The 26,857-nt window shown below is 37.3% G+C and overlaps 1 protein-coding gene across 2 annotated transcripts in view; it reads left to right on the top strand.

Annotated features, from left to right (window-relative positions):
- LOC128524366 (Fc receptor-like protein 5) overlaps positions 1-26,138 on the top strand; it is a 37,636-nt gene extending 11,498 nt beyond the window's left edge. Inside the window, exons 3-12 of one of the 2 annotated variants that reach the window (XM_053496911.1) lie at positions 4,790-5,107; positions 5,372-5,647; positions 10,937-11,254; positions 11,341-11,616; positions 12,537-12,854; positions 13,157-13,432; positions 21,800-22,060; positions 22,292-22,399; positions 23,368-23,430; positions 25,519-26,138. In XM_053496911.1, the coding sequence (XP_053352886.1) occupies positions 5,035-5,107; positions 5,372-5,647; positions 10,937-11,254; positions 11,341-11,616; positions 12,537-12,854; positions 13,157-13,432; positions 21,800-22,060; positions 22,292-22,399; positions 23,368-23,430; positions 25,519-25,565 (2,016 nt within the window). In that variant the 5' untranslated portion in view covers positions 4,790-5,034 and the 3' untranslated portion in view covers positions 25,566-26,138. The remainder of the gene's footprint in view (positions 1-4,789; positions 5,108-5,371; positions 5,648-10,936; positions 11,255-11,340; positions 11,617-12,536; positions 12,855-13,156; positions 13,433-21,799; positions 22,061-22,291; positions 22,400-23,367; positions 23,431-25,518) is intronic. The other variant, XM_053496920.1, reaches the window with a different exon arrangement.
- The last annotated feature ends 719 nt before the right edge of the window (positions 26,139-26,857 follow it).

Genomic DNA, 26,857 nt, shown 5'->3' with positions numbered 1-26,857 from the left:
TTAAGTTGTACATCCATGAATTGTGTTTTGCATTTGGGGAAAATAAGTATTTGATCCCCTACAGATTTTCTAAGTTTGCCCACTTACAAAAAAATAAATGGTCTATAATTTTTTTTTCTATAATTTTTACTTGACTTGCTTTAACAGCTCTTTGGTCTTGCCAGTGGTGGTGAGGTTTGAATGAAAAATAGAGATTTTGTGGACAGGTGGCTTTTTTTACACATACCACATTGTTATTAGGAGCATCTTCTTAAATTAATATGTGTACCACAAGAGCACATAACCAGTCTGTGAGAGGCAGAATTATTGTTGGTTGGTAGAGGATCAAATACTTATTTCCCTCATTGAAATGCAACTTAATTCATAACATTTGTATCATGTGCTTTTTCTGGATTTTTGGTTGATATTCTGTCTCAATCCTTTACCATAAACCCATGATAAAAATTATAGACCCTTCATTTCTTTGTAAGTGGACAAACTTAGAAAATCTGTAGGGGATCAAATACTTATTTCCCCCACTGTATATATATATATATATATATATATATATATATATATATATATATATATATATATATATATATATATATATACACACACACTATATATAATTTTTTTTGTGTAAATATAATTTTTTTTCGTGCACGTGAATTGGGTTTCACGCATGTAAATTGGGATACGCATGTGTGCATTGTGTCTTTTGTGTGAATTATTAATGAGATTATTTTGCTTCCATAGAAGACAGGCATTATATCATTAACTAAAACTGTAATGAATAACGAAGAAGATGCTTAGGGGAAATCTTTTATTTAGAAAATGTAAATACAAATACTTTATTAAAATTACAGTATTTAATTTATTATATTTGTAATTCACTGTGTTATTGAACCAAGATGGCGGTGCCCTGCTCGCCAGCGGCCACTTCAGCTCCCGTTAGCGATGTGCGTTTTATGTTAAATGTTTTGTCTGTACCGTGACAATCAGGCACTAAAATAATCTACGACAGCAGCTCATTACTCACGCTACGAAACTCCATTCATTTAAATTGGAAATTTAAACTCTCAACGAGCTCGGCGTTCTACGCAGGGAGGACCGAAGGGCCTGCAAAGCAGCGGACACTCCCCCCACCACGAACTGACATAAGATGCATCGTAAGCTGTGTGCGAGACCTAGGAAGCGGGGCCGGCGAGCAGGTATTAGCGCCAGGCTAAAAGCTAACCTTTATAGACCGGCACTTCCTTCTATCAAACGTCCGTTCACTGGAAAACAAAATGGATTACCTCAGACTGGATTTAACCACACAAAGAGAGGTGAGAGACTGCAGTGCCATCATCCTCACAGAGACATGGCTTAATCGTAATGTTCCAGATAATGCCATTCAGGTGGACGGTCTAACAACATTCGTCTGAGGACATTGAATATTTAACACTTAAATGCAGACCATTCTACCTGCCCAGAGAATTTACAGCTATCATCATCACAGCTATCTATATTCCACCCAGTGCAAACAATAAGGATGCATTGGCCACATTGTACCAGTTTGCGAGCTCAATACAAAACTTTAACCCGGACTCTGTTTACATAATCACTGGCGATTTCAATCAGGCCAAACTAAGGACTGTGCTACCACATTATCATAAACTTGTGAATTTTGCTACCAGGGGAGAGAACACTCTTGACCAGGTCTCCATCAACATCAAACAAGCATACAGAGCTGTTCTGCACACCCACCTAGGAAACTCGGAGGGCTAATCAGGCTAATTCCTGAATATAGACCATTGTTTACCAGGAGCAGGCCTTCTGTAAAGCAAATCAGGACATGGCCAGAGGGAGCTACCTCAGCTCTCCAGGACTGTTTTGAGAGCACAGATTGGACTGTTTTTAGTGAGGCTGCCACCACCAACCAACAGGTAAACCTCTCAGAATACACTGAGTTTGAGATGGGATACATATCCACATGCATGGAAGACGTAACCATTATAAAAAACATCACCACAAGAGTAAATGAAAAACCCTGGTTTACTAGGGAGGTACGTGAGCTTGTGAGAGCAAGGAACAATGCCTTCAAGTCCGGTGACAAAGATGCCCACAGATCCACCAGAGCAAACCTAAACCGGGGTGTGAGAACAGTCAAACGTGCCTATGGTCAAAAAATACAAGCACATTTTACAGACGAAAAAGACCCCAGATGCCTATGGCAAGGCATCCGGTCAATCACAGACTACAGACCGACGCCACCACTGTGTGAGGACAATATAGACTTTCTGAACTCACTTAACACCTTCTTCAGCCGGTTTAAAGATGAAAATACCACCACACCAAAAAACGTCCATCCCCCCCCAGACAGCGTAACACTTCAGCTGGATCCAGTTGATGTGAGGAAGACCCTACATAAGATAAACCCCAGGAAAGCTGCAAGCCCTGACAACATACCAGGGCGTGTGCTTAGAGACTATGCTGACTCTCTTACAGACGTCCTCACTGATACTTTCAACACCTCTCTGAGCCAAGCCAACATGTTTCAAAGCCACCACGATTAAACCGCTACCAAAGAAATCCCCAGCCACAACACTAAATGACTACCGGCCCATAGCACTCACGCTCATCATGATGAAGTGCATCGAAAGGTTAGTCAAGGCCCACATAACATCCAGTCTTCCAACCACATTCGACCCCTACCAGTTTGCAAACCATCCTAAGCGCTCCACTGATGATGCCATATCAACAGCACTTCATCTATGCCTGTCTCACTACAGAGAGAAGGTATCACACATCACAGATGATCTGACATGGAACACCAACACCACCTCCACCAAAGTTAAGAAGGCACAGCAACGCCTCCACTTCCTCCGAAGGATGAGAAAAGCTGACCTTTCACCCCCGGCACTCACCACCTTCTACAGATGCGCTATTGAAAGCATCCTCGCCAGCAGCCTCTCAGTCTGGTACGGGAACTGCACTGCTGCTGACCAGAAGGCCCTGCAGAGGGTGCTAAGGACAGCCGAGAAGATCACCAAATCACCCCAACTGGCCATTAAAGATTTATATTCGTCCCGCTGTAGCAAGGGGGCCATCAACATCATCAGAAATCCCACCCACCCAGCTCATGACTTGTTTACACTTTTACCATCCGGCAAGCGCTACCGCAGCAAGACCACCAGACTAAGCAACAGCTTTTTTTTCCTCAAGCTATCAGACTTATCAACTCCCTCAAAAGATAACATGGACATGTTTACATTTAGCATAACAAAAACAGCACAAACATAAATACGCACAATATAATCATATATCTCCATACTACTAGTTGCATTTGCACTTTACATCACGTATATTTATTGCACTCAATTCATTTCAACCACCATACTGCATTTTTCTGTGACACTGTAATATTTAAGTGGTAATCCGCAACACTGTAAATGTCCCATGTTATGTTTACTGTCTCACTGTCATAACCTGTGTGCACCCCTCTTACTTGTTGTGTCCGTTTGTTATATGTGAGTTATTTGCACTACTTTTTTTTTTATCCTTTTGTGCACATATGGAGTCTGAAGAACGAAATTTCGATCCGATGTGTAAATTCTGTTTGCATGGTCGTATTGACAATAAAGTTGACTGTGACTTTGACTATTGGGGCATTGGTAGCTCAGTGGGTGTCACAAGGTGGTGCGGAGAGAGATGGATCCAAACGCGGAAAGATGATGGCAGACTTATGGGGTGTGGTCGAGGTGTGGAAGTGGGGTTGGAACCAAAAAAAACAGTCAGCAAATTGTCAGAGCAAAAACGAAAGACGGGAGTCATAGTCAAAAGGGAGAGCGGAGATTCAATAACCGGGAGATCAGAGAGCAGGCCGTTAAATTCGAGACGAGAGACAGAAAGCGAAAAACGAGAAACAAAGCAAACTTGGCAACATGATACAAAAAGAAAAAAAACACAAGAAAACTTAGGTATGAAACACACAATAATCCAGCAGTTTAAACCACGCACAGCGTGTGCTTAAATGCTGGAGTAATCACTGGAAAAATTAGAAACCGGTGTGCAGACGGGGCGGAAACATGAGCATGGAAAATACACATGACGGGCTAGGGAAAACCTAAACACGTGAGGAATAGCGACAGCGTGGGGAAAAAAAGAAGGCAGACAGGGCGTGAATAATGACAGTGGGAGGTTTCTCACCTGCCATGTGTAAGGCCTGGGTTTGATTCCTACCCAAACCCCAACCACTGTATACAGTGGCTTATTCTTTATTTTATTTGCTCTTTTCTATCTTCATATTATGGAGTAAAGTAGTGCTAAGTGTGTTTAAAGGAACTTGTATTAGCTTGTATGAGTATGAGCATCTTTACACTTATAACTTTCATTTATTAAATGTTCAGACCTGAGAAAACTGTTCTTACCAACTCAAGTAAATTAAAATAATGTAAGAATTTTTTTTAATATATTACATAACTGTTCATTGTTATTCTGTAATTCTAAAATAAGAATTAAAATCTATAATTCAATGAAAATAATGTGTCATCTGTAGAAGGTGAGATGTCAAATATACAGTAAAACAGTTGTTTATCAGGGAGATTCAGTCTCTTATGTGACACACAAACCTGTGCAATCTGACTTATTCAGCAAAAATTAAATCACCCATTATTGAGGTCAAAGGGAACAAATACATTTCTAATGCCTTATCCAAATATTTTTTTTCATCCTCATTTAGTATTACTTTTTAACTTGCTTTTTATGTAATCTTTGAGTATGAAATGATTGTTGTGAATGAATTTGTATATTTCCTGTGTAACAGATAGACCACGCCCAGTACTGAGTGTATCGCCACAGAATTGGGTGACTGAAGGAGTCTCAGTGACTCTAAGCTGTGAAGTTAAAGACTCCTCTACAGACTGGACATTCAGCTGGTACAGAGAGGTTCCCTACAGAGACATTTATGGACATATCAGGTATAAAGAGGAACTCCTCTTAGACAGCAGCAGAGGATATTGCAGCTTCTACACTATCAGTCCTGCTACTCGTAATCACACAGGAGTTTATATGTGCAGAGGAGAGAGAGATGAACAGCAGGTTCAGACAGATCACAGCAATTCACAGCCACTATGGATTACTGGTGAGAAAAATTGACAGGACCTGTCAATACCTAAACATTTGCACAGCATTGATTTAACATATGCAGAATTATATCTGTGTCTAATGTTTGGTGTGTTATATTCTCCCTCCTTGTTGAGGATTGTTTATACAGTACACACTTAAAAAGCCCTAAGCACTGTTAGTGGATTATTCTCATTCATATAGCACTGTTTAATCAGATGGTGTGTGGCTGTCTTCAGTGCTAATTCCATAAATGAAAACAGTTGTGTGACTTATGTTTAAGGTGAATCTCCTCCAGTCTCTCTGATCATCAATCCCAACAGAACTCAACACGTTACTGGTCACTCTCTCACAATGACCTGTGAGGACCAGAGTAACTCTACTGGATGGACAGTGAGACGATACAGACATGAATGGTATTTGTCAACTTATTTATGGTGTGCATCAGATACAGGATCTACATGTAAAATCAGCTACCTCGACACATCCGACACTGGAGTTTACTGGTGTGAGTCTGAATCTGGAGAAAACAGTAATCCTGTCAACATCACAGTGTATGGTGAGTCTAGTGTAGTGTGTTTATTGTTTAAAGGCGAATGGAAATGTTTTATGATGAAATATTTATGATTCATGAGTTTTCAAATGGGAGTTTTAACAACTGTTCAACAAGAGACCCTAACTGTAACTGGTTTATTTCAGTAAGGTTTTTAAATTAATTTGTTCTGAAAGTGTGCTCGTATTCCAAAACACTCGTAAACCTAATTTTCTCATAAGAAATAATGGAAACTTAAATGATTCGTTCCACAGCCCAAAAAAATAAATACATAAAAATAATTAATACAAAATATAAACTAAAAATAAAACTAATTAACCTGCACTTTACCTTTCAAAAAAGTAAAAATAAATCCAGACAGATAAGTGTTTCCGTTTGTGCGTGCAGGCGCTGTGTGTATGTGTGTGTGTGTGTGTGTGTGTGTGTGTGTGTGTGTGTGTGAGAGGCTAGAGTAAGTGGAGACTCTTGCTTTTAGCCCCTCCTGTCTCCCCCTTCTCATCTTACAAGTAAAATTTCTTCCCTGGTCTGAATTAAGCACACACACCCATTAACGGAAATACTGTTGTTAGCTTCTCCACTTTATTTTTAATGTTGCTCGCGACAGTGTACCAGCCTGTTAATTCATGCTCGTGTAATGATGAGATGGACAAACTGGTCGATGCATGCCCGTTCTTTTATTTGCTCCATTGTCAGGTTATAGTACAAACTTTCGGGTGGATCCTGCACTTAAATCCAACTAAAAAAAACTACTTAAGAACAAAACTTAAGCTCTATATCCTAGCCTCCCTAGTAAAAAAAAAAAAAAAGTATACTAAGTATATTAAATCCTAGCATGCCAAAGCATACTTAAATGTACTTGCAGCCAGACTAATGACTAGTATACTTGAAGTTTGCTATTTTGGAACAACTCATTTTGTACTAAGTGTATTTAAGTTGTAATTAAATTGGACAAAAGTACAATTTTAAGTTTATTAAGTATACTTTTGTGTGCTAAAGTGGAACAACTTTAAGTATACTTAGTACACTTAAAGTATATGCCTGTGTGTGTACTAACGTAAATACCTGACAGTAATTAATACAATTAAAGTATATATTTAATGTATTATAAGTACATTACAGCTATTTTTACTGTGTAACAAATACATAATTAATATACTATGAGTATATATTTTTATTACAGCAGTAGCTGTTATACTTCTTGTCAATTACAGATACTAAAAAAGTACACTGTGAGGTTAATGTAAATATACTTTTATTGTATCATACAGTACATAAAACCTTCTATATTACAGTATTGCAAATGTATTACCAGTACACTAAAGGTGTTTAGGATAATTTACAAATGCTGAATGTATTTTCTACACTATAACATGTTTTTAAAACACATTACATCAGTACAGTAATTATGAGGGAGATTTTATTTATGAGTTCAACAGATTTAATTTGCACAAGGTTACAAAACTAAAATTTAAACTGTAGTCTGAACACAGACAGACATCAGTATTAGAGTATACAGGTACAGTATTAGTTTAAACCTGGTGTGTGAACACAGACAGACATCAGTATTAGAGTATACAGGTACAGTATTAGTTTAAACCTGGTGTGTGGACACAGACAGACATCAGTATTAGAGTATACAGGTACAGTATTAGTTTAAACCTGGTGTGTGGACACAGACAGACATCAGTATTAGAGTATACAGGTACAGTATTAGTTTAAACCTGGTGTGTGGACACAGACAGACGTCAGTATTAGAGTATACAGGTACAGTATTAGTTTAAACCTGGTGTGTGGACACAGACAGACGTCAGTATTAGAGTATACAGGTACAGTATTAGTTTAAACCTGGTGTGTGGACACAGACAGACGTCAGTATTAGAGTATACAGGTACAGTATTAGTTTAAACCTGGTGTGTGGACACAGACAGACGTCAGTATTAGAGTATACAGGTACAGTATTAGTTTAAACCTGGTGCGTGGACACAGACAGACATCAGTATTAGAGTATACAGGTACAGTATTAGTTTAAACCTGGTGCGTGGACACAGACAGACATCAGTATTAGAGTATACAGGTACAGTATTAGTTTAAACCTGGTGTGTGGACACAGACAGACATTAGTATTAGAGTATACAGGTACAGTATTAGTTTAAACCTGGTGTGTGGACACAGACAGACATCAGTATTAGAGTATACAGGTACAGTATTAGTTCAAACCTGGTGTGTGGACACAGACAGACATTAGTATTAGAGTATACAGGTACAGTATTAGTTTTAACCTGGTGTGTGGACACAGACAGACATTAGTATTAGAGTATACAGGTACAGTATTAGTTTAAACCAGGTGTGTGGACACAGACAGACATCAGTATTAGAGTATACAGGTACAGTATTAGTTTAAACCTGGTGTGTGGACACAGACAGACATTAGTATTAGAGTATACAGGTACAGTATTAGTTTAAACCTGGTGTGTGGACACAGACAGACATCAGTATTAGAGTATACAGGTACAGTATTAGTTTAAACCTGGTGTGTTGATTCTGTTACACAGAAACTGAAAACAGGCCGAGAGCTACGGAGCCATTATACCACAAGCAAAGTACATGAGATTTAGCAACAACACATTATACAATACATTCTATAGTTTAAAGTATGTACTTAATTACAAATTACCTAACAAAAACCGTTAAATTTACCTTTTGCCGATGAAAATAAAATAATAACGATACGAACTAACGCACGCGATGATGCAGCTTCCAGCCGTTAATTCAAACTAGAAGTGGCGGACTGGGGAGCCAATCAGAGAGCGGACTTTCCGAATCTGCCCGCCTACAATCTCTGATTGGCTGGTCTGGTGCCGATTCTAGTCCATGGTTGGCTGGAATAGATACAAAGATATCACACTGCTGCAGTGTGTCACTTAATTTTGTGAGCGCACAGAAGAGTGAGAGAGTGCAAACATAAATTATCTTGAACAGGAAAAAAAGATTTTTAGCGCACAAAAACGAGTTTAACATCGTGTGCGCGCGAGAGAAAGATTCAGCGTGCAGAAACGAGTCTAAAAGCACGAGAGAGTAGTGCACTAAATATAAGTACATTTAAATTTAACTGATAATATACCGAGACTACCGAATATTAAAAATTTTATTCTAATGTATATTTTCTGTACATTTGTACAATGATTATTTCGAGCATATTTTTTTTTATATATACCAAAAATACATTGAAAAACAAGTTTAAATAAGTATACTTTGAAAATTAGACAAACCTTTCACTTAAAGTATATTTTCCAATAATATATTTTTTATAAAGTGTACTATAATACAATTATTTTTAGGAATATTTAAAATTTAGTTCCAAAATTTGGTAAAAGCATGATGTTAGTATACTTTTTATATATCAACTGATGGTACAATTTTTAGTTAGTATATTTGCAATGTACTATCGAGGATTTCAATATATTTGTAATACACTAAAGTGTATTTTTTTTCACTGGGGTTATCTCGCATTCGCGTTTACACACTGGACTGCATTACCCACAGTGCATCTCCCGTACTGGACTACCTTTTCATAAACAGCTGTCATAAATCAACCTCTTTCTCTGTTTTATCTGAAAAATTAGCAAGGAACATCGCTAATGACACTCGTGTGAGCGCATACTAATGGAATCACTGCTGTAAAGTCAAACAAACAAACAAACAAATGAACCGCACTTTACCCCTGAAAAGAATCGCGACAGAGCAGTGTTTCTGTGTAGAACAGAGAGTGTGTCCCTCGCCTTAATGTCTGTGCGTGTGTGTATGTTTGTGAACCGTGGGGGTGCTTCACACACACACACACACACACACACAGACCTGGTCAAATTACGCTCGTGCGCGCACACACACTCACACAAACACACACACTGTAGCAATGAGTAGAGGAAGAAAATGGATTTTTAACCTTTGTATTGAGAATATATTTTGCTTTACTTATGCGCACACGTGTGTTATAAGAGACAGAACACGTGCTGTACACACGCGCTTCCGAACACAAAATAAAATATGTTTTACACACACACACGTTGACACAGTGTTATAGTAAACAGTAAACGCGTGCACGGATGTTGATTATACCAGTAAGATGCAAGCACTAAGACCCAGCAGGGGAGGCAATTACCCGCAATTCTGCAGTGCAAGAGAGAGAAAAACCGATGGCTCAGTTGTGATCACGTGATGCTTGGTGTCAAAACAAGAAGCGCATGCATGATACATGATACTCAGTGCTCGTAAACCAAGACTTGTTCGTTTTTCAAGTCAAAATTTATTAAAAATATTTGCTCATCTTGTGGAACACTCGTAAACCAGGTTACTTGTAATCCGAGGTTCCACTAAATATATATATATATATATATATATATATATATATATATATATATATATACAGTATACGCTGTATAAGGTCATGAGTGTTGTTTCCTGGAAAAAAAAAAATCATGCTTTATTCGTCCTGAATGAAGGAGACAATGATTTCCAGATTCAGACCTACAGGTGATCCTTGGTGTTTAAAGAAACTGTTGATCTTCACACACTGCATTTGCTTGGTTTTACAGAAAGAAAAAACTAAACAATAAAAGGTTAACGGATTACCTTCCTTCACTTGCCGGCTTTTACATAGCTAGCAAAGAAAACTTTCCTATTAAGCATAACTAACTGTTAAAACAATGAAACTAACAAAAAACATGCATAACAGGTTCCCTTCCTTTACCCATTCACTTCTGGTAATCTAGCTAAGAAATGTCTTACATCAAACTGAGCTAAGTATAAATAAACATGCAATACGACTTTCCCAATTACTTTCACAATTGTTTGTACTTTCACAATTACTGTGAGATAATAAATAAATTCCACGTCCCTGATAAAGGCATATTAATGTGCAGTGTTGTATGTTATCAGCGTCTGCTGCTAACATTAAGCCGTTAACAAATCTACTTCATGGTGGCATGTCTTAATTGAGTTTTAAGGTTTTCTTTATTAATTTCTTACGTTTAGTATTTTTTTTTTACCATTCCTTTCTGTTTCTGTTTATATGTGAGGTTTGGGGTGATTTTTATGTATAAAGTGAATGTACAGATTAAAGTATATTTGTGCATTTCCTGTGAATGGGCATTGATGTCTCAGTGGTAGGTTTCTGGAAGGGCAATCCGGCGAAAAATCCTGTGCCAAGCTGTTGTGCCGATTGTATAGTCCGCAGTGGCAACCCCTCAATGGGAGCTGCCGAAAGATTAACAAAAATGTGTATTTCCTGTGTAACAGGGACATCACGCCCAGTACTGAGTGTATCTCCCCAAAGCTGGCTGACTGAAGGAGACTCAGTGATCCTAAACTGTGTGGTTACAGACTCCTCTACAGACTGGACATTCAGCTGGTACAGACATGTTCCCTACAGAGAAAGTGATGGGGGTATCAGGTATAAAGAGAAACTTCTCTCAGACAGCAACAGAGGATGTGGAGGCTCCTACATTATCAGTCCTGCCACTCGTTATCACACAGGAGTTTATATGTGCAGAGGAGAGAAAGACGGACACCAGGTTCAGACATCTTACAGCAATTTACTGCCACTATGGATCTCTGGTGAGGAAAATGACAACACCTTTGTAAGTAAGTTATGCCAACACAATCATAATAACACATATAAATCATAATATTCTGTGTTTAAGGTGAATCTCCTCCAGTCTCTCTGATCATCAATCCCAGCAGAACTCAACACTTTACTGGTCACTCTCTCACAATCACCTGTGTGGACCAGACTGATTCCATTGGATGGACAGTGAGACAACACAGACATGAATGGTATTGGACAACTTATTTATGGTGTGCATCAGATACAGGATCTACATGTGCAATCAGCTCCCTTTCCACATCACACACTGGAGTTTACTGGTGCGAGACTGAATCTGGAGAAAACAGTAATCCAGTCAACATCACAGTGCATGGTGAGTCTTCATGTTAAATGTTTATTGGTAAAGGAAAAGGGAAATGTTTAATTACAGAATATCCAGCTCTGAGGTTCCCTGGGAGAACTGTTCAACAAGAGACACTGAACTGTTAGTTTGCAGTAATGTTATAAAATTTCTGCATGTTCTGTAATGGTAATATTACCTGAAGGCAGCAACCAAATGTCAGTTGAGTTTCTCTCTTGAGCCGAATCAGCTACAGTGGAGCAGATAAAACACTAAACGAGGCTGTAATGCAGCTCTACACAGCTCCAGTTTTACATTCCTTATCTAAATTTTACATCCAATTTAACATCACTAAACACAGTAACACTAATGAGTCTCACAATTCCATGAAATAGATTTTGTTCAAATAAGTGTAAGATTTGCAGCTTTAATTCAGTGTTGGTTTTAAATTTTTATTCGACAATTCAAAACAATAATAATAAGCCGTGCATTAGGTAATTTTCATCAGATATTGTCTCTCCAACCTGGGTTTTTAAACAACATCATCACTATACATATACAGTGGTGTGAAAAACTATTTGCCCCCTTCCTGATTTCTTATTCTTTTGCATGTTTGTCACACAAAATGTTCCTGATCATCAAACACATTTAACTATTAGTCAAAGATAACACAAGTAAACACAAAATGCAGTTTTTAAATGATGGTTTTTATTATTAAGGGAGAAAAAAAATCCAAACCTACATGGCTCTTTACACTTATAACTTTCATTTATCAAATTCTTATACCTGTTCCTAGAATAAATACATTTCTAATTTTCTCATCCTCATTTAGTATTATTTTTTCCTATTATTTTTTTTTCTGCTTTTTATGTGATCTTTGAGGTATGGAATCATTATTATGTATGAAGTAAATGTATGTAATTAAGTGTATTTTTATATTTCCTGTGTAACAGTGACACCACGCCCAGTACTGAGTGTATCTCCACAGACCTGGCTGACTGAAGGAGACTCAGTGACTCTAAACTGTGAGGTTACAGACTCCTCTACAGACTGGACATTCAGCTGGTACAGACATGTGCCCTACAGATACAGTTTTAGAGATATCAGGTATGAAGTTGAACTCCTCTCAGACAGCAGCAGAGGATCTCGAGGCTCCTACACTATCAGTCCTGCTACTCGTAATCACACAGGAGTTTATATGTGCAGTGCTGAGAGAGACGGACAGCAGGTTCAGACAGATCGCAGCGAATCACAGCTACTATGGATCACTGGTGAGGAAAAATAAAACACTCGTGTGCTGGAGTGTTGAATATAGATGTGTAAATAAAATCTAAACATTTGCACAGCATTAATTTAACATATGCAGAATAGCTGTGCTAATGTTTGGTGTAAAACTCTTTATATTCTAACTCCTAAGTGAGGAATGTTTAAGACAGTTGAAATGCTTAGCTGGTAAAGGATTATTCTCATTTATAAAGCACTTTGTAATGAAATGAGGTATGAATGTGTTCATTGGAAGTTATGCCATAAAAAGACAATCATAATAACACGTGAATTATAATCTGTGTTTAAGGTGAATCTCCTCCAGTCTCTCTGATCATCAATCCCAACAGAACTCAACACTTTACTGGTGACTCTCTCACACTGAGCTGTGAAGACCAGAGTAACTCTACTGGATGGACAGTGAGACATTATACACACCGATGGGGATTGCCAACTTGTTCATGGTGTGCATCAGTCATAGGATCTACATGTAAAATCAGCTCCCTCTCCACATCCTACACTGGAGTTTACTGGTGTGAGTCTGAATCTGGAGAAAACAGTAATCCTGTCAACATCACAGTGCATGGTGAGTTGCTTTATTATGGAATATTTAGGATTTTTCATTTCCATCTGGGGGAACTGTTCTACTAGAGACACTTATCTGGTTTATCGCAGGAATGTTTTGAACATGTTTTTTTATTGTAATATTACCAGAAGCCAGCAACCGAATGTCAGTTTAATTTCTTTCATCAGCTGAATCAGCTACAGTAGAGGAGATAAGATACTGAATCAGGCTGTAATGCAACTCTTCAAAACTATCTATCTAAATAGTTTACATCTAATTCAACACTACACAGTAAGGCTAATGAGTCTCACAATGTCATTAAATAGATGTTGTTCTAATAAGTGTAAGCTTTGCAGCTTTCTATCACTTTTGGTTTTAAACAGTTACTAACAGTTATTAATGTCTTTCAGACTTGGGTTTTCAGTCTGCTCCAAAACATTGAGCTCCCACCAAAATAACTAAAATTCATCCAAATGAACCTGTAACATATATTTTACCTATAGGATATCCGAACAATATTAATGATTTTGCAAAATATAGAGTTGTTGAAGTACAGTCTTATGCAAAAGTTTAGGCACCCTATAATAAATACCTGATTTTGGTGATTTTTTTGTAATTAAAAAATTGTATGTTAACACATTCTCTCTTGGAAATAGAAAAAATGCACAATATGTACAAAATGCACTGTGTATAGTTACTTATGCCATAAATTGAACAAAATAAAAAAAATAAAAACATTATGGCACTGTACAAAAGTTTGGGCACCCTTAGAGTTTCAGAGTCTCAGATTCTTTTTACAAGGTTTCAGCCCTTAATCATCCCATTAGATCTCATTCATAGCAACAGCTGTCATTAGTAAATGACAATTTCAAAGCTTTAGAAATACTTTGACTCTTCAAACCTTGTGCACATACTTGCAGACACTCAACAATCACTCGTCTAAGCAGCTGTGTAAGATTCTGAAAATGAAAGTTATTGAAGCCCACAATGCAGGAGAAGGCTACAAGAAGATAGCAAAGCGTTGTCAGCTTGCAGTTTTCACAGTAAGAAATGTAATTAAGAGATGGCAGTTCAGGGGAACTGTGGAGGTCAAGATGAGATCTGGAAGACCAAGAAAACTCTTGAAGAGAACTAGTCCTATGCTGGTCAGAAAGACAAATCAAAACCCCCATTTGACTGCAAAAAATCCTGCAGGAAGATTTAGCAGACTCAGCAGTGGTGGTGCATCCATTCCACTGTGCAGCCATGCTTGCACAGACAATGGGGTGAATCGATCATGCTTTGAGGTTGTGTTGCAGCCAGTGGCACAGGAAACACTGCACGGGTGGAGGGAAGAATGGATTCCACTAAATACCAGCAAATTCTGGAAGTAAACTTCACACAATCTGTAAAAAATCCCAAGTACAAGGATTGAAAGACGTTTTTCTGGCTATAAAAAGCGTTTGCAAGCTGTGATATCTGCCAGAGGAGGTGTTACTACTGCAAGTACTGATCATGTATGGTGCCCAAACTTTTGTACAGTGCCACAATAATGTTTTTAACTTTGTTTAATTCATGACATAAAAAGTAACTATGCACCAATGTTTGCTGAAAATATTGTGCATTTTTCCATTTCCAAGAGAGACTGTGTTAACATCTTTCCAATTAAAAAAACAAAACAAAACAAAAAAAAAAATCTGTTATTTATCAAGAGATGCTGTCATGAGTCCAGGTGTAAAGGCTGATGGTGTAGCCGTGGGCTTAAAGAGGCGGGCATAAACGCAGAGGGTCTTTTCAAAATTAAGAGTCTTTTATTCACAAAAAAACAACAACTAAACACACTGAAAATAAACGAACAAAACACTGGCTCAGTAAACATAACACACAAGGGTTCTGGAAACAAAACACACACACGGGGATACTGGGAACAAACATACGTGGGCTCTGGAAACCCATCACGGTTAACACACGCTTAGAGTTGGAACCTAGGCTTTCTAACACAGACATACATACAGGTCCTAATACCTTAGACAAATATACAGGCTCTAATACCTTAGACAAATTGACAGACAAGCTCTGTGTTAGGCGCACTACTGTGGCTATGTGCCGTGACAAAGGCCCCAAAGCCTCTCTTAAACAGATCACGATAACGAAAACTCAAACAGACAAACGCTACAACACTCAAACATATGACCAAAGCCCCTTGAGGTAAACTTAAACCTGGTATGCGTCTACGAGCGACTCACACACACACACACACACACACCCTTACGCTCCTATGAGCCACATTCACACACACACGCTCCTATGAGGTTCGCTCCTACATACTCACACATAAAGGCATAACCAAAGATAAACTTAATCACCCTTAAACACAGAAAACAAACCCTCAGAGCCAGTACTAACATAACCCAATTTTCAAACAAAACAAAAGCCCACTAGACAATAACAATGCTCGGCCCAGTTTCTTCTTCTTTTGGTTTTATGGCGGGTTGCAAACCAACTTTAAGGTGCATACCGCCACCTACTGTGATGGAGTGTGAAGAGAATAAGCTACTTCCTCCTAAATCCTATTATATAACCCACTATTCTTAATAAATATCATGACTGCATTTATTTGTTTTCCAAAATTTAGACCATCATTTAAAAAAAACTGTTTATGGTGAATTCCTGGCACCCTACTGCTTGTAATTCTTTCTTAAGAATCCTCCTTTCTTTTTCATATATCTTACATTCCTTCAACACATGTTCTAGCAGACTTCACATAAACCTGTACTATGCTTCCCTATTAAGTGTAAAGTATTATTTAGATTTAAATGTCCAGTTCGTAACCGTGTAAAGATAACTTGTTCTCTTCTACTTAAGTTGTGAACTATTTTGCTTTTCTTTATGGTTTTTTTAACCTTGTAAAAGTGCCGACCTGTATGACATGAATCCCAAAATGTCTGCCATTTCCTATTACATGCCTTTAAAATTAACTGTTTTCCTTCTGATCTACTAAGTAAAAGGTTTATATTTGGTTCTTCCATTTTTAATGATTCTTTGGCTATTTTATCTGCTTCCTCATTACCTTGAATTCCCACGTGTGCTGGGACCCACATAAATCGAATTATAATTCCCACTTGTTGTAAACTGTATAATCTGATAATGATTTCTGTTAAAATATCAGTTCTATTTGTTTCCATTGACTGTAAACTTCTAAGGACTGCCATAGAGTCAGATCATATTACCACTTTATCAGGTCTAATTTCATAAACCCACTCTAGTGCTATTAGAATTGCTGTCATCTCACCTGTATATACTGATGTACCACCTGTTATCCTTCCAGCCTTTCTCACCTTAAATTCTGGAACATAAAATGCAGCCCCTGTCCTTCCAGTATCTGTATTCTTAGACCCGTCTGTGAGTTTTTAATATAATCGTTTACATATGTAATTAAACTAACAGCTTCATCCATTTCCCTTCTGTTCTCGTGCAATTTTAAGTCTATTTCAGGATGAGCTATTATCCAAGGTGGAATTGGGGATAATACCACTATTGGGGTAAATGATATTGAATCTAGTCCGTCTTCATTAACCCATCCCTTTATTTCCCATGCAAAGCCTTTACCTGTTGTATTTAAAATTTCCCAGCAGTCATTCAAGACTTCCCTTACCGGATGATCATCTCACTGTCCCTGTAAGTTTATCCAGTATGCCATAGCTAGTTTCCGTCTTCTTATAAATAATGGCATTTCTGATGTTTCCACTTGCAAAGCTGCAATGGATGTAGTTCTAACTACTCCTAAAATAAGTCTTAATGCCTTAGCTTGCATGACATCTAGTTTCTTTAACAAAGTTGATGATGCTGCCTCATAAACTATGCATCCATAATCTAGTGCTGATCGCATAAGACCAACATAAATGCCCTTTAAAGACTATTTTCTTTAATATATATTCTATATGGTTCTTCCAGGTTAATTTATCATCAAACCACAATCCTAGATACTTAAATTTTGTTACTTTCTCTAAAGAAGACCCATATAATTTTAGCATTTTATCCTCTCAAAGCTGTCTTGCCCTAGGTTGGGCATGGGACTTACATGATTTTCATTAAACTATGTATTATTCTATTGTGAGTTAAAGATAATAGCCCATTTAAACCATTTGTCGTTTTCTCTCCCTATTAACATGATTGTGGCTGTTTGTAGTGTTTATAAGATTTTCGTGCCTGCTACATTTTGATCAATGTTCCATGGCAGTAGCACACATACCAAAAGTGACCCTCCTCCATAACATTAATATTTTATCATTTCTGTCATATGAGAGGGAGGGACAGTGATTGGAGAGTGAGTCTGGCAGGATGTGAATAAACTTTTCAGACTGAGGCAGTGCTACTGAGAAGAGGAAAGAAGAGAAGGGCAGTGCATGTGCTTGTGCAACTGGTTGTTGTGGGGTGGGGGTGCGATACTTTATTCATTTTTATTTAAAAATAATACTACCCTCGAACTATGCAGAGATTCCTTTGGCTTTATATATTTTTTATTTCTTTCTACATTGTAAAGGAATGCTGAAGGCGTCCAAAAAATGCATTAATCTCCTTTGAACCTCCATTTTGGTGAGATGTTTCTGCTACTTATGCTCTGTAAAGACTTTATAATGCCTCTAATCTGAGGTGCTGTTAATTGGTCATTTTTCAGGCTGATAACTCTAAATGAACTTCTCGTCTGCGGCAGAGGTAGGTTTTGGTCTCGCCCTCCTGGGATGGCCTTCATGAGAGCCAGTTTCATTATGGTGCTTGACAGATTTTGCAAATGCACTTGACAATACTGTTCTTGCAAGAACTATTACAGAAAGGCTGACCTCTGTTTTTTAAATTAACAACTAGCTGTTGTTTTTGTTGTTGTTGCAAATTACCTAATTCCATATGTGTTATTTTATAGTTTTGAAATCCCCAGTATTGTTGTAGAATGTAGAAAATTTACATAATAACATTCAGAGCACCTATACACACACACACAGTACAGTGGAACCTCGGATTACGAGCATAATTCGTTCCGGAAGTGGGCTCGTATTCCAAAACGCTCGTAAACCAAATTTAATTTTCCCATGGGAAATAATAGAAACTTAAATTATTTGTTTTACAGCCCAAAAAAATAAATACATAAAAATAATTAATACAAAATATTAAGTAAAAATAAAACAAATTATCCTGCACGTTACCCTTCAAAAAAGTTAAAAATAAATCCCGGCAGATAAGCGTTTCCCTTTGTGCATGCAGGCACTGTGTATGTGTGCGCTTGTGTGTGTGTGTGTGTGAGGCTAGAGTAAGTGGAGACTCTTGCTTTCACCCCCTCCTGTCTCCCCTTGCTCATCTTACACATTAAAACTTTCTTCTCCTGTTTAAACACACTCAGACACACATTAACGGAAAGACTGTTGTTCTCTTCTAAATTATCAAAGCTTCTCCGCTTTTTTATGTTGCTCGCGACAGCGTAACAGCTCGTTAATTCATGCTCGTGTAATGATGAGAAGGATAAACTGGTCGATGCCTGTTCTTTTATTTGCTACATTGTCAGGTTAGAGTACAAACTTTCGGGTGGATCCTGCACTTAAATCCAACTAAAAACTACTGAAGAACAAAACTCAGGATCAATATCCTAACTTAAATCTCACATTCGCGTTCACACACACCGGACTGCATTACCCACAATGCATCTCCCGCACTGGACTACACTTCCCTAAACAGAGGTCATAAATCAACGTCTCCCTCCCGCTACACTGTTTTATCTTAAAAAAAGTAATAAACATCGCTAATGACACTCGTGTGAGCGCAAACTAACAGAATCACTGTGGTAAAGTAAAACAAACAAACAAATGACCCAGCACCGTACCTCTGAAAAGATTTGCGACGGAGTTTCTTCGAAGAGCAGAGTGTGTGTCTCTTGCCTTCATTTCTGTGCGCGCGTGTGTTTGTGAATGAGGGTTTCACACACACACACACACAGCCGGCACAGTGTCTAATTACGCTCTCGCGCGCACACACACACACACACACCGCGATGAGGAAGAAAATAGATTTTTAACCTCTGTATTGAGAATTTCTTTTGCCTTACTCGCACGCACACACGTGTGTTATAAGAAACAGTACACGCGCTGTACACACGCGCTTCCGAACACATAATAAAATATTTTTTACACACGTAGTCACAGTGTTATAGTAAACAGTACACGCGTGCACAGATGTTGATTATACCAGTAAGAGACGAGCACTAAGACCCAGCAGGGGAGATGAATACCCGCAGCGCAAGAGAGAGAAAAACCGTTGGCTCAGTTGTGATGACGCGACGCTCGGTGTCAAAACAAGAAGCGCACGCGTTATACATGACACTCGGAGCTCGTAAACCACGACAACGCTCGTTTTTTAAGTCAAAATTTATTAAAACTCTTTGCTCGTCTTCCGGAACACTCGTAAACCGCGTTACTCTGTATACAGTATGTATATCCTGTATAAGGTTCCACTGTATACAGTATGTATCTCAATACATGTCGGCAAGATTCGAACCACTTCCTGAACCGCCAATCGCAGTGAGACGTCAAACGACGTTCATGATGTCAGTCAATGTAAACAATACAAGCCTCGAAACGCGCTTCAATAAATAGTTCTTGGATTTCTCGACACACGCGTCAAAGCATCGGCCCAGTACGTCGCATCACTAGTAAAAAGTATCCTCTAATAAACCTACTTAAGTAAAGTACAGATACGATTGCGTCTCACCTATTACTCACATAACGTAATGATATTTACCTGCCCATTGTTTAGTTTAATTAATCAGTCGATATAATGTCTGTGGTTGAGTTGGGTCTTGTTGCATCTGCTTTCATTAAAACTTATCTTGTTTCCTGATATGTTTAGCTTTTTTTTTTTTTTAATCTGTTTTCTTGTGTTAGCATTAACTTTTAGTTTCCAGTAGTTATGCCCAAATGAGGCTTCATGAAACATCAAGGCTTCCCAACTGATTGGTTCAAGAAAAGTATTATATATATTTAAAAGTTAAATTCTTGAAGCATCATTTGGCATATGGTTTACTAGTGACCCTTATTGCTCAAATATGTGTCACACGAAAATCAATTGTGGTCCCTGAATTACTATATTTAATATACCAGATGCTCTGTTCCCATTTTAGTTTTATGTAGGTTCTTAAACACACCGTGCTTCTTGCATTCATTGGTATTCAATTAATTACAGAGTGATTCACTAAACAATCTGTGATTGAATCTAAACAAAAGGCTACCTACCTTGGTGTACTGTATATGTAATCAGTTGCATTATGTGCAACGCTGGAAGTGATCTCTATTTTCTGCCAGACACATTTCAGTGCAACTATTCATGTTCCTGAATGTATCGCCAAGGATATCAGGGGAAAAAAGCAGCAATTTTCACTTTGGATGTTTTCCTTTAGATCTTCTTCAGTGAGAGGCTTGTTTCACTAGACTTTTCCTTTGATCATACCCCGAAGAAGTCTGGTGGTATCAGATCTGGCCACCATGGTGGCCAAAGTCTTTTTGAAATTATCCTGTTGCCGAACTCTAACATCATTTAATCAAATTGGTGACCCAGTAGGTTTGCACTATAATGACATGCCTCTCATTACTGTACACCACCATTCTGATAAGCAGTCGAGTGACTAAGTGAAGCCAGTACAGCTGGCTGGCACCTACCTTATCGGTCCGACTGAGGAGCATCTTGACAGAGCTCCATATACTGAGTAGCACATTGTACGTTAAAAGAAAATAATATTTTATTCATTAAGAGAATCTTCACAGCTGTGGTTAGGGTGAGACAGTTTTTCACCAACCTTAAAAATCCTGAACTACATGATCTCACACAGAAGTTTCAGTGCCAGCTGGTGAAGGCCAGGATACTGGTGTCTACTCCAGTACTCAAGTGGATTCCCTATTCTTACAATGTTTGTCCCAGCCAAAGAACTGTCCACTTAATGCAACTTCATTTGAACACTAACTCATTCTGGCAAAAAACAAAAAAAACAAACAAAAAACACTTCACTTTTATTAATAATAATAATAATAATAATAATAATAATAAATGCAAAATGAACAATAATGCATGTAATATTGATCATAATTACATGACAACCATTATATAATATATATAATGGCTTACCGGTTATTTAATGGTTGTCATGTAATTATGTATATTATTATGTAATTATATATATATATATATATATATATATTCATTTTTTAAATTTAATTATTTGTTTTGTTTTGAGAAATATATGACTTGGCTATATGTTAAATCGCTACTATTGTACACAACATAAACTGAGAGTATTTATTTTAAATCATTGTCACTGCATGTATAAATAAATATTTGTGCTGTACATGTTATATTTCTTCTGTGATCTAGATGGTAATGTGATCCTGGAGAGTCCTGTCCATCCTGTGACTGAGGGACATCCTCTGACCCTACGCTGTTTATATCGCAACACAAAGTCCTCAATCCTCCAAGCTGATTTCTATAAAGATGGATCAGTTCTCCAGACACAGACTACAGGAGAGATGATCATCCATAAGGTCTCAAAGTCAGATGAAGGTTTCTACCACTGTAATCACTCAGTGAGAGGAGAGTCAGAGAAAAGCTGGGTCTCAGTCAGAGGTGGGAAATCAGGTAAATATTTATTTAAATTGAACTCTAAACTTCTATGTTGAACACAGTGCATTTACATGAAATTACTTATATTGATATACATGTAAGCATATAGTTGCAAAATATGAAGTGTGTCCACATGCTGTCATGTGTGTGTGTGTGTGTGTGTGCGATAGTGAAAAAGAAAATGTTTGTACTGTGTTTATATCTATAAAAAAAAAATGTTATGCTTATTCTTTTACTCAACGTCAGGTCCTTCATATGTAAAACCTCCCATCATGCTGATCAGTAGTGTAGTGACGGCCTTCTCATGTCTACTGGTGACCATCATTCTGCTGTTTAAATGTTACAGAGCTCGAGGTGAGAAATCTTTCAGAATGTTTCACATCCTCAAGTTAAGGTGACCAGCCCACCCCCCCCCCCCCCGCCTCCCCCAAGTGCTTTCAATATTTTTACATAACTTATTTGATGTACTGTAGATATGATACAGTATGATATGATATGATATGATATGATATGGTATGATATATGTTGTTAGTTTTTTGGCTGCTCTCAATAAAGGGGTCACCACAGCATCATCCGATCAAAAATTTGGAACAGGTTTTACTCCAGATGTCCTTCCAGATGCAACCCTCCCATTTCATCCAGGCTTGGGACCAGCACTGCATCCAATTTAATTCTATTCAATTTTATTTGTATAGCGCTTTTAACAATTGTCATTGTCGCAAAGCAACTTTACACAATCAAAAGAGTTTGTATGGAATGTGAATGTGTATGAATCAAAATGGTCAGATAGAAACAGTCATCCAATGGCTGGGGTTGGGGCACTGGCTGGGAATTGAACCTGGGCCTTCCGCATGGCAGGGGAAACACCTACCACTGATCCACCATTGTCCATATGATATGGTATATAATGTATCATATATCATATCATATAATATCATTTCATATCATGTATATTAAACATTTGGCCTTTTGCCAGTGTATTATTTGTACAGTTAGTTCCGTCATAGGTGTTCTTCATCGACTGGGACAGCCAACTTTTATATCATAAGTTGGGCAGGTCACAGGTTATCTTCACTGAATATAACAGTAGGCAGCATATACAGCAAGCAGAAATCAGGACTGGTAAAACACTAAAGCAGATAGATGAGCAGCAGCGAGTCGACCGCACACTCCAGTAGCAGGTAATAGTAGCACTCAGGTGTGAGGATCTTCACGGGGATGGAGCCACGGGTGCCCTCTGGTATACTATTGTCCATAAACAACATTTATTATCAACAGATTTTGATTCCTTTGTTTATTTTTCCATTATCTTGTTTGTCTAGCATATAACCCTCAGCACTCGGTGGAACTAACGTTCAACAACTCTCAGAGATGGCAACTGACAGGTAGTGACCTACAGTTAATGTTATTATTATGGCTGAAAGTATTTTTACATTCTTACTGGTACCAAAAGTTTAAGAAAAATAGATAAGGGAGGTGGTGGACAGTCTTGTAAATCTCCCAGGTTTCTCTTTATGTAACCACTTATTCCATTTTAGATTTTAGTCAAAGATAGCTAACACTTCTGGGGTTGAATCCCTAATAATGAAAAATGGAAAGCTGATTCACTCTGTAGAATTTAGTATCCCTTGTCCCACACACCAAGTAGTGCCCGTGTTCAGGGGTAACTGATTGTTAGAACACCTGTGAAGCAGTTGAGTAATACATATAGTTAGATGTCACGGGGATGTTATAGCATACATCAATACTCATGGAATGCCTCTTATCCAATCAGGTTACTCAGTGAGAACTAATTGTTGAATACAGTGAAACCTCAGATTGCGAGTAATGCAGTTTGCGAGTGTTCCGCAAGACGAGCAAAGATTTTTAATACATTTTGACAGCAAGTCTTGGTTTATGAGTACTGAGTATCATGTATCATGTATGCGCTTCTTGTTTTGAAGCCGATCGTCACGTGATCACAACTGAGCCGACGTTTTTTCTCTCTTTTGCACTGCGGAATTGTGGGTAATCGTCTCTCCTACTGGGTCTTCGCGCGCGTCTCTTATTGGCATAATCAACATCCGTGCGCGCATGTACTGTTTACTATAACACTGCGACCAGGTGTGTGTAAAACATTTTATTTTGTGTTTGTATGCATGCGTGTACTGTTTCTTATAACACGCGTGTTTGCGCGCGTGTAAAGCAAAAGAAAGTCTTATTAGAGAGGTAAAAATCCATTTTCTCCACCAGCCTGTCGTTATGTGTGCGCGCGCGCATAATTTGACACCATGCCGGTTTACAAACACACACGCACACACACACACATACATTAAAGGCGCAAGAGAGAGAGTGTACGCACATGTAATTTGACATCATGCCAGTTCACACACACACACTTTCTCTCTCTCACCTTTAATATGTGTTTGTAAATCGGCACAGTGTCAAATTACGCACACATAACGACAGGCTCAAACACACACCCACACATACACAGCGCCTGCGCACATAAACGGAAACATATTAAAGGTATTGATGTATCTGTCGGGATTTTTTTTTTTTTTTTTTAAAGGTTAAGTGCAGGTTAATTTGTTTTATTTTCACCTAATATTTTGTATAAATTATTTTCATGTATTTATTTTTTTTAGGCTATGGAATGAATAATTTGAGTTTCCAATATTTCTTATGGAAAAATAAAATTTGGTTTATGAGTGTTTTGGAATACGATCCCACTTCTGGAACAAATTATGCTCATAATCCGAGGTTCCACTGTAATATATAATGATAATTTTCCATTATAATAACAGGTATAAAAAAATTAAAATGATTTAAAAGGCAGTGATTGTATTAACATAGCTTCTTTCTCAGACAACTTCGAGGCCAGTTAAAGAGGTTTTATAAAAGTCTGCTGCCACACAATGCCCTTAGTCAGCTAATTAGAGAAAATTCACAACACCTGGTCATGCACATTTATAAACCCTTTGTGGTCAGTATTCACTATATGGATGTAAATTCTGTGCCATGTGTTTCAAAATGCTGTATATCAACCGAGCTGGAAGTTTTTATTGAGAGAACACAGTTTAAATACTGTCATATGAAGTAAATGTTTTACTTAGAAAGTTTAGTGTAAATATTTTATTTCACATTGAGATCATGCAGTTGGTGACAATAGCGTCCCCCATTGAGGGACGAGTCAGTCTCTGCCTGAGTTGACAAAGGTAGTATGTAATGCAGCAAAAGGACACCCTGATAAGTTGTTGGTAATAATTAATGAAGCAATTCTGACCTACAGTATAAGTTGTAGTTACTGATGATGACTTAATGAATGATGTTTATTTTTTCACACAACTTCTCCAGAAGCACTGCCAATCATAAGCATTAAAACTAACCTTTGAACTGTGTTTAGGATGAGGTCAAATTAAGTTTAGGTACCTTTCTAGTATAAACACCTGGAATGAACTTGCAACAAAATGCTCATTTGTTTTCTTTAACAGCTCAAACTGATGAAGAGGGAATTGAGAATCCAGTTGTGGAGGAGTGAGCAGAGTTACTGTGTAAGAAGAGGAAGTTGTGGTGTTTTCTTTAAGGATAATCGATCGCTTGTATAATAATTATTATTATAATACATTGTTTGCTTTAATGTCAGGCTTTTAATAGCACAGAATCTTATAGACTGCTTAGTTGAGTTTGTTTAGCTGAAGCCTGCAAATACTGCTAACTGAAAGAAGCGAGAGAAACTAAACAATAATTTAACAATAATAAAACGATAATGTAACATACATATGCATTTGCTGTAGAAGTGGATTTAATTCCAGTATTACAATCGGCACCATAACACCTCAAAACATTTCATCTTATATTACTTACAAACATCTTTTGTTCACTGATGATAATCTTGAAATGCATATCCAACATTTTTTTAATTTTTAAAAACATTTTATTAAAACTTGTATTTTTACTAAAACATTTTTTTTTCATTTCAAATATTAATAATAAAGTAGAAAAAAATTATCTTATATTACTTACAACCATCTTTTGTTCACTGATGATAATCTTGAAATGCATATTCAATATTTAAAAATTTTTAAAAAATATTTTTATTAAAACTTGTATTTTCACTAAAACATTTTTTTTTTCATTTGTAATAATATTAATAATAAAATACAAAAAATAACAACCAAGACATTGTGTGCTTTATTTCTATTACTCAAAACAGATAACTGGATCATGCAGTACAGGAAAAGTGCAGTAAAGTTCAGGAGTAAAGGAGAAATTTAACAGTAGTGTTATTACTCTTACTACACACTCGTTCACAGACTAACATCACACTGAAAATATTAAAAATAGTTAACGTTTTGGAATTAACCAGCAGGTTTTCTTGCTGAACAATCAAGGGTGGCAGTGAAGAAAAAATCCAGTGTAAAAACTGTAAACTGTCAACAGTTCACAAAAATAAATAAATAAAATGATCTATAATCATTTAGTATTGATCACAAAGTATTGTTCACTAATGTTCTCTTGCAGAAAAGCTATATTCATAATTACGACAAATTAGACACAGGTGGACTCGACTTACTAATCAGGTGACTTTTGAAGGCAATTGGTTCAACTGGATTTTAGTGAAGTAAAGAAAAGATTATATGTAAATAAATAATAAGAATAGACAGAACAGAATAGACAGAACAAACCAACCAACAAATAAATTATTAAAGGAAAAAGAAACATTGGGACATTAAACTACTACCTAAATGGGAAAAAATAAGTGTTTCATGGTTAAATCTGAATGTCGAGACAATAACACAAAACATTTGCGGTTTTGTCTAAGATTTAAGG

The sequence above is a fragment of the Clarias gariepinus genome, chromosome 1 (genome assembly GCF_024256425.1).
Source record: "Clarias gariepinus isolate MV-2021 ecotype Netherlands chromosome 1, CGAR_prim_01v2, whole genome shotgun sequence".
NCBI lineage: Eukaryota > Metazoa > Chordata > Actinopteri > Siluriformes > Clariidae > Clarias > Clarias gariepinus.
The sequence above is the reverse complement of the archived record's forward strand: the minus strand, read 5'-3'. Positions and strand labels throughout refer to the sequence as shown.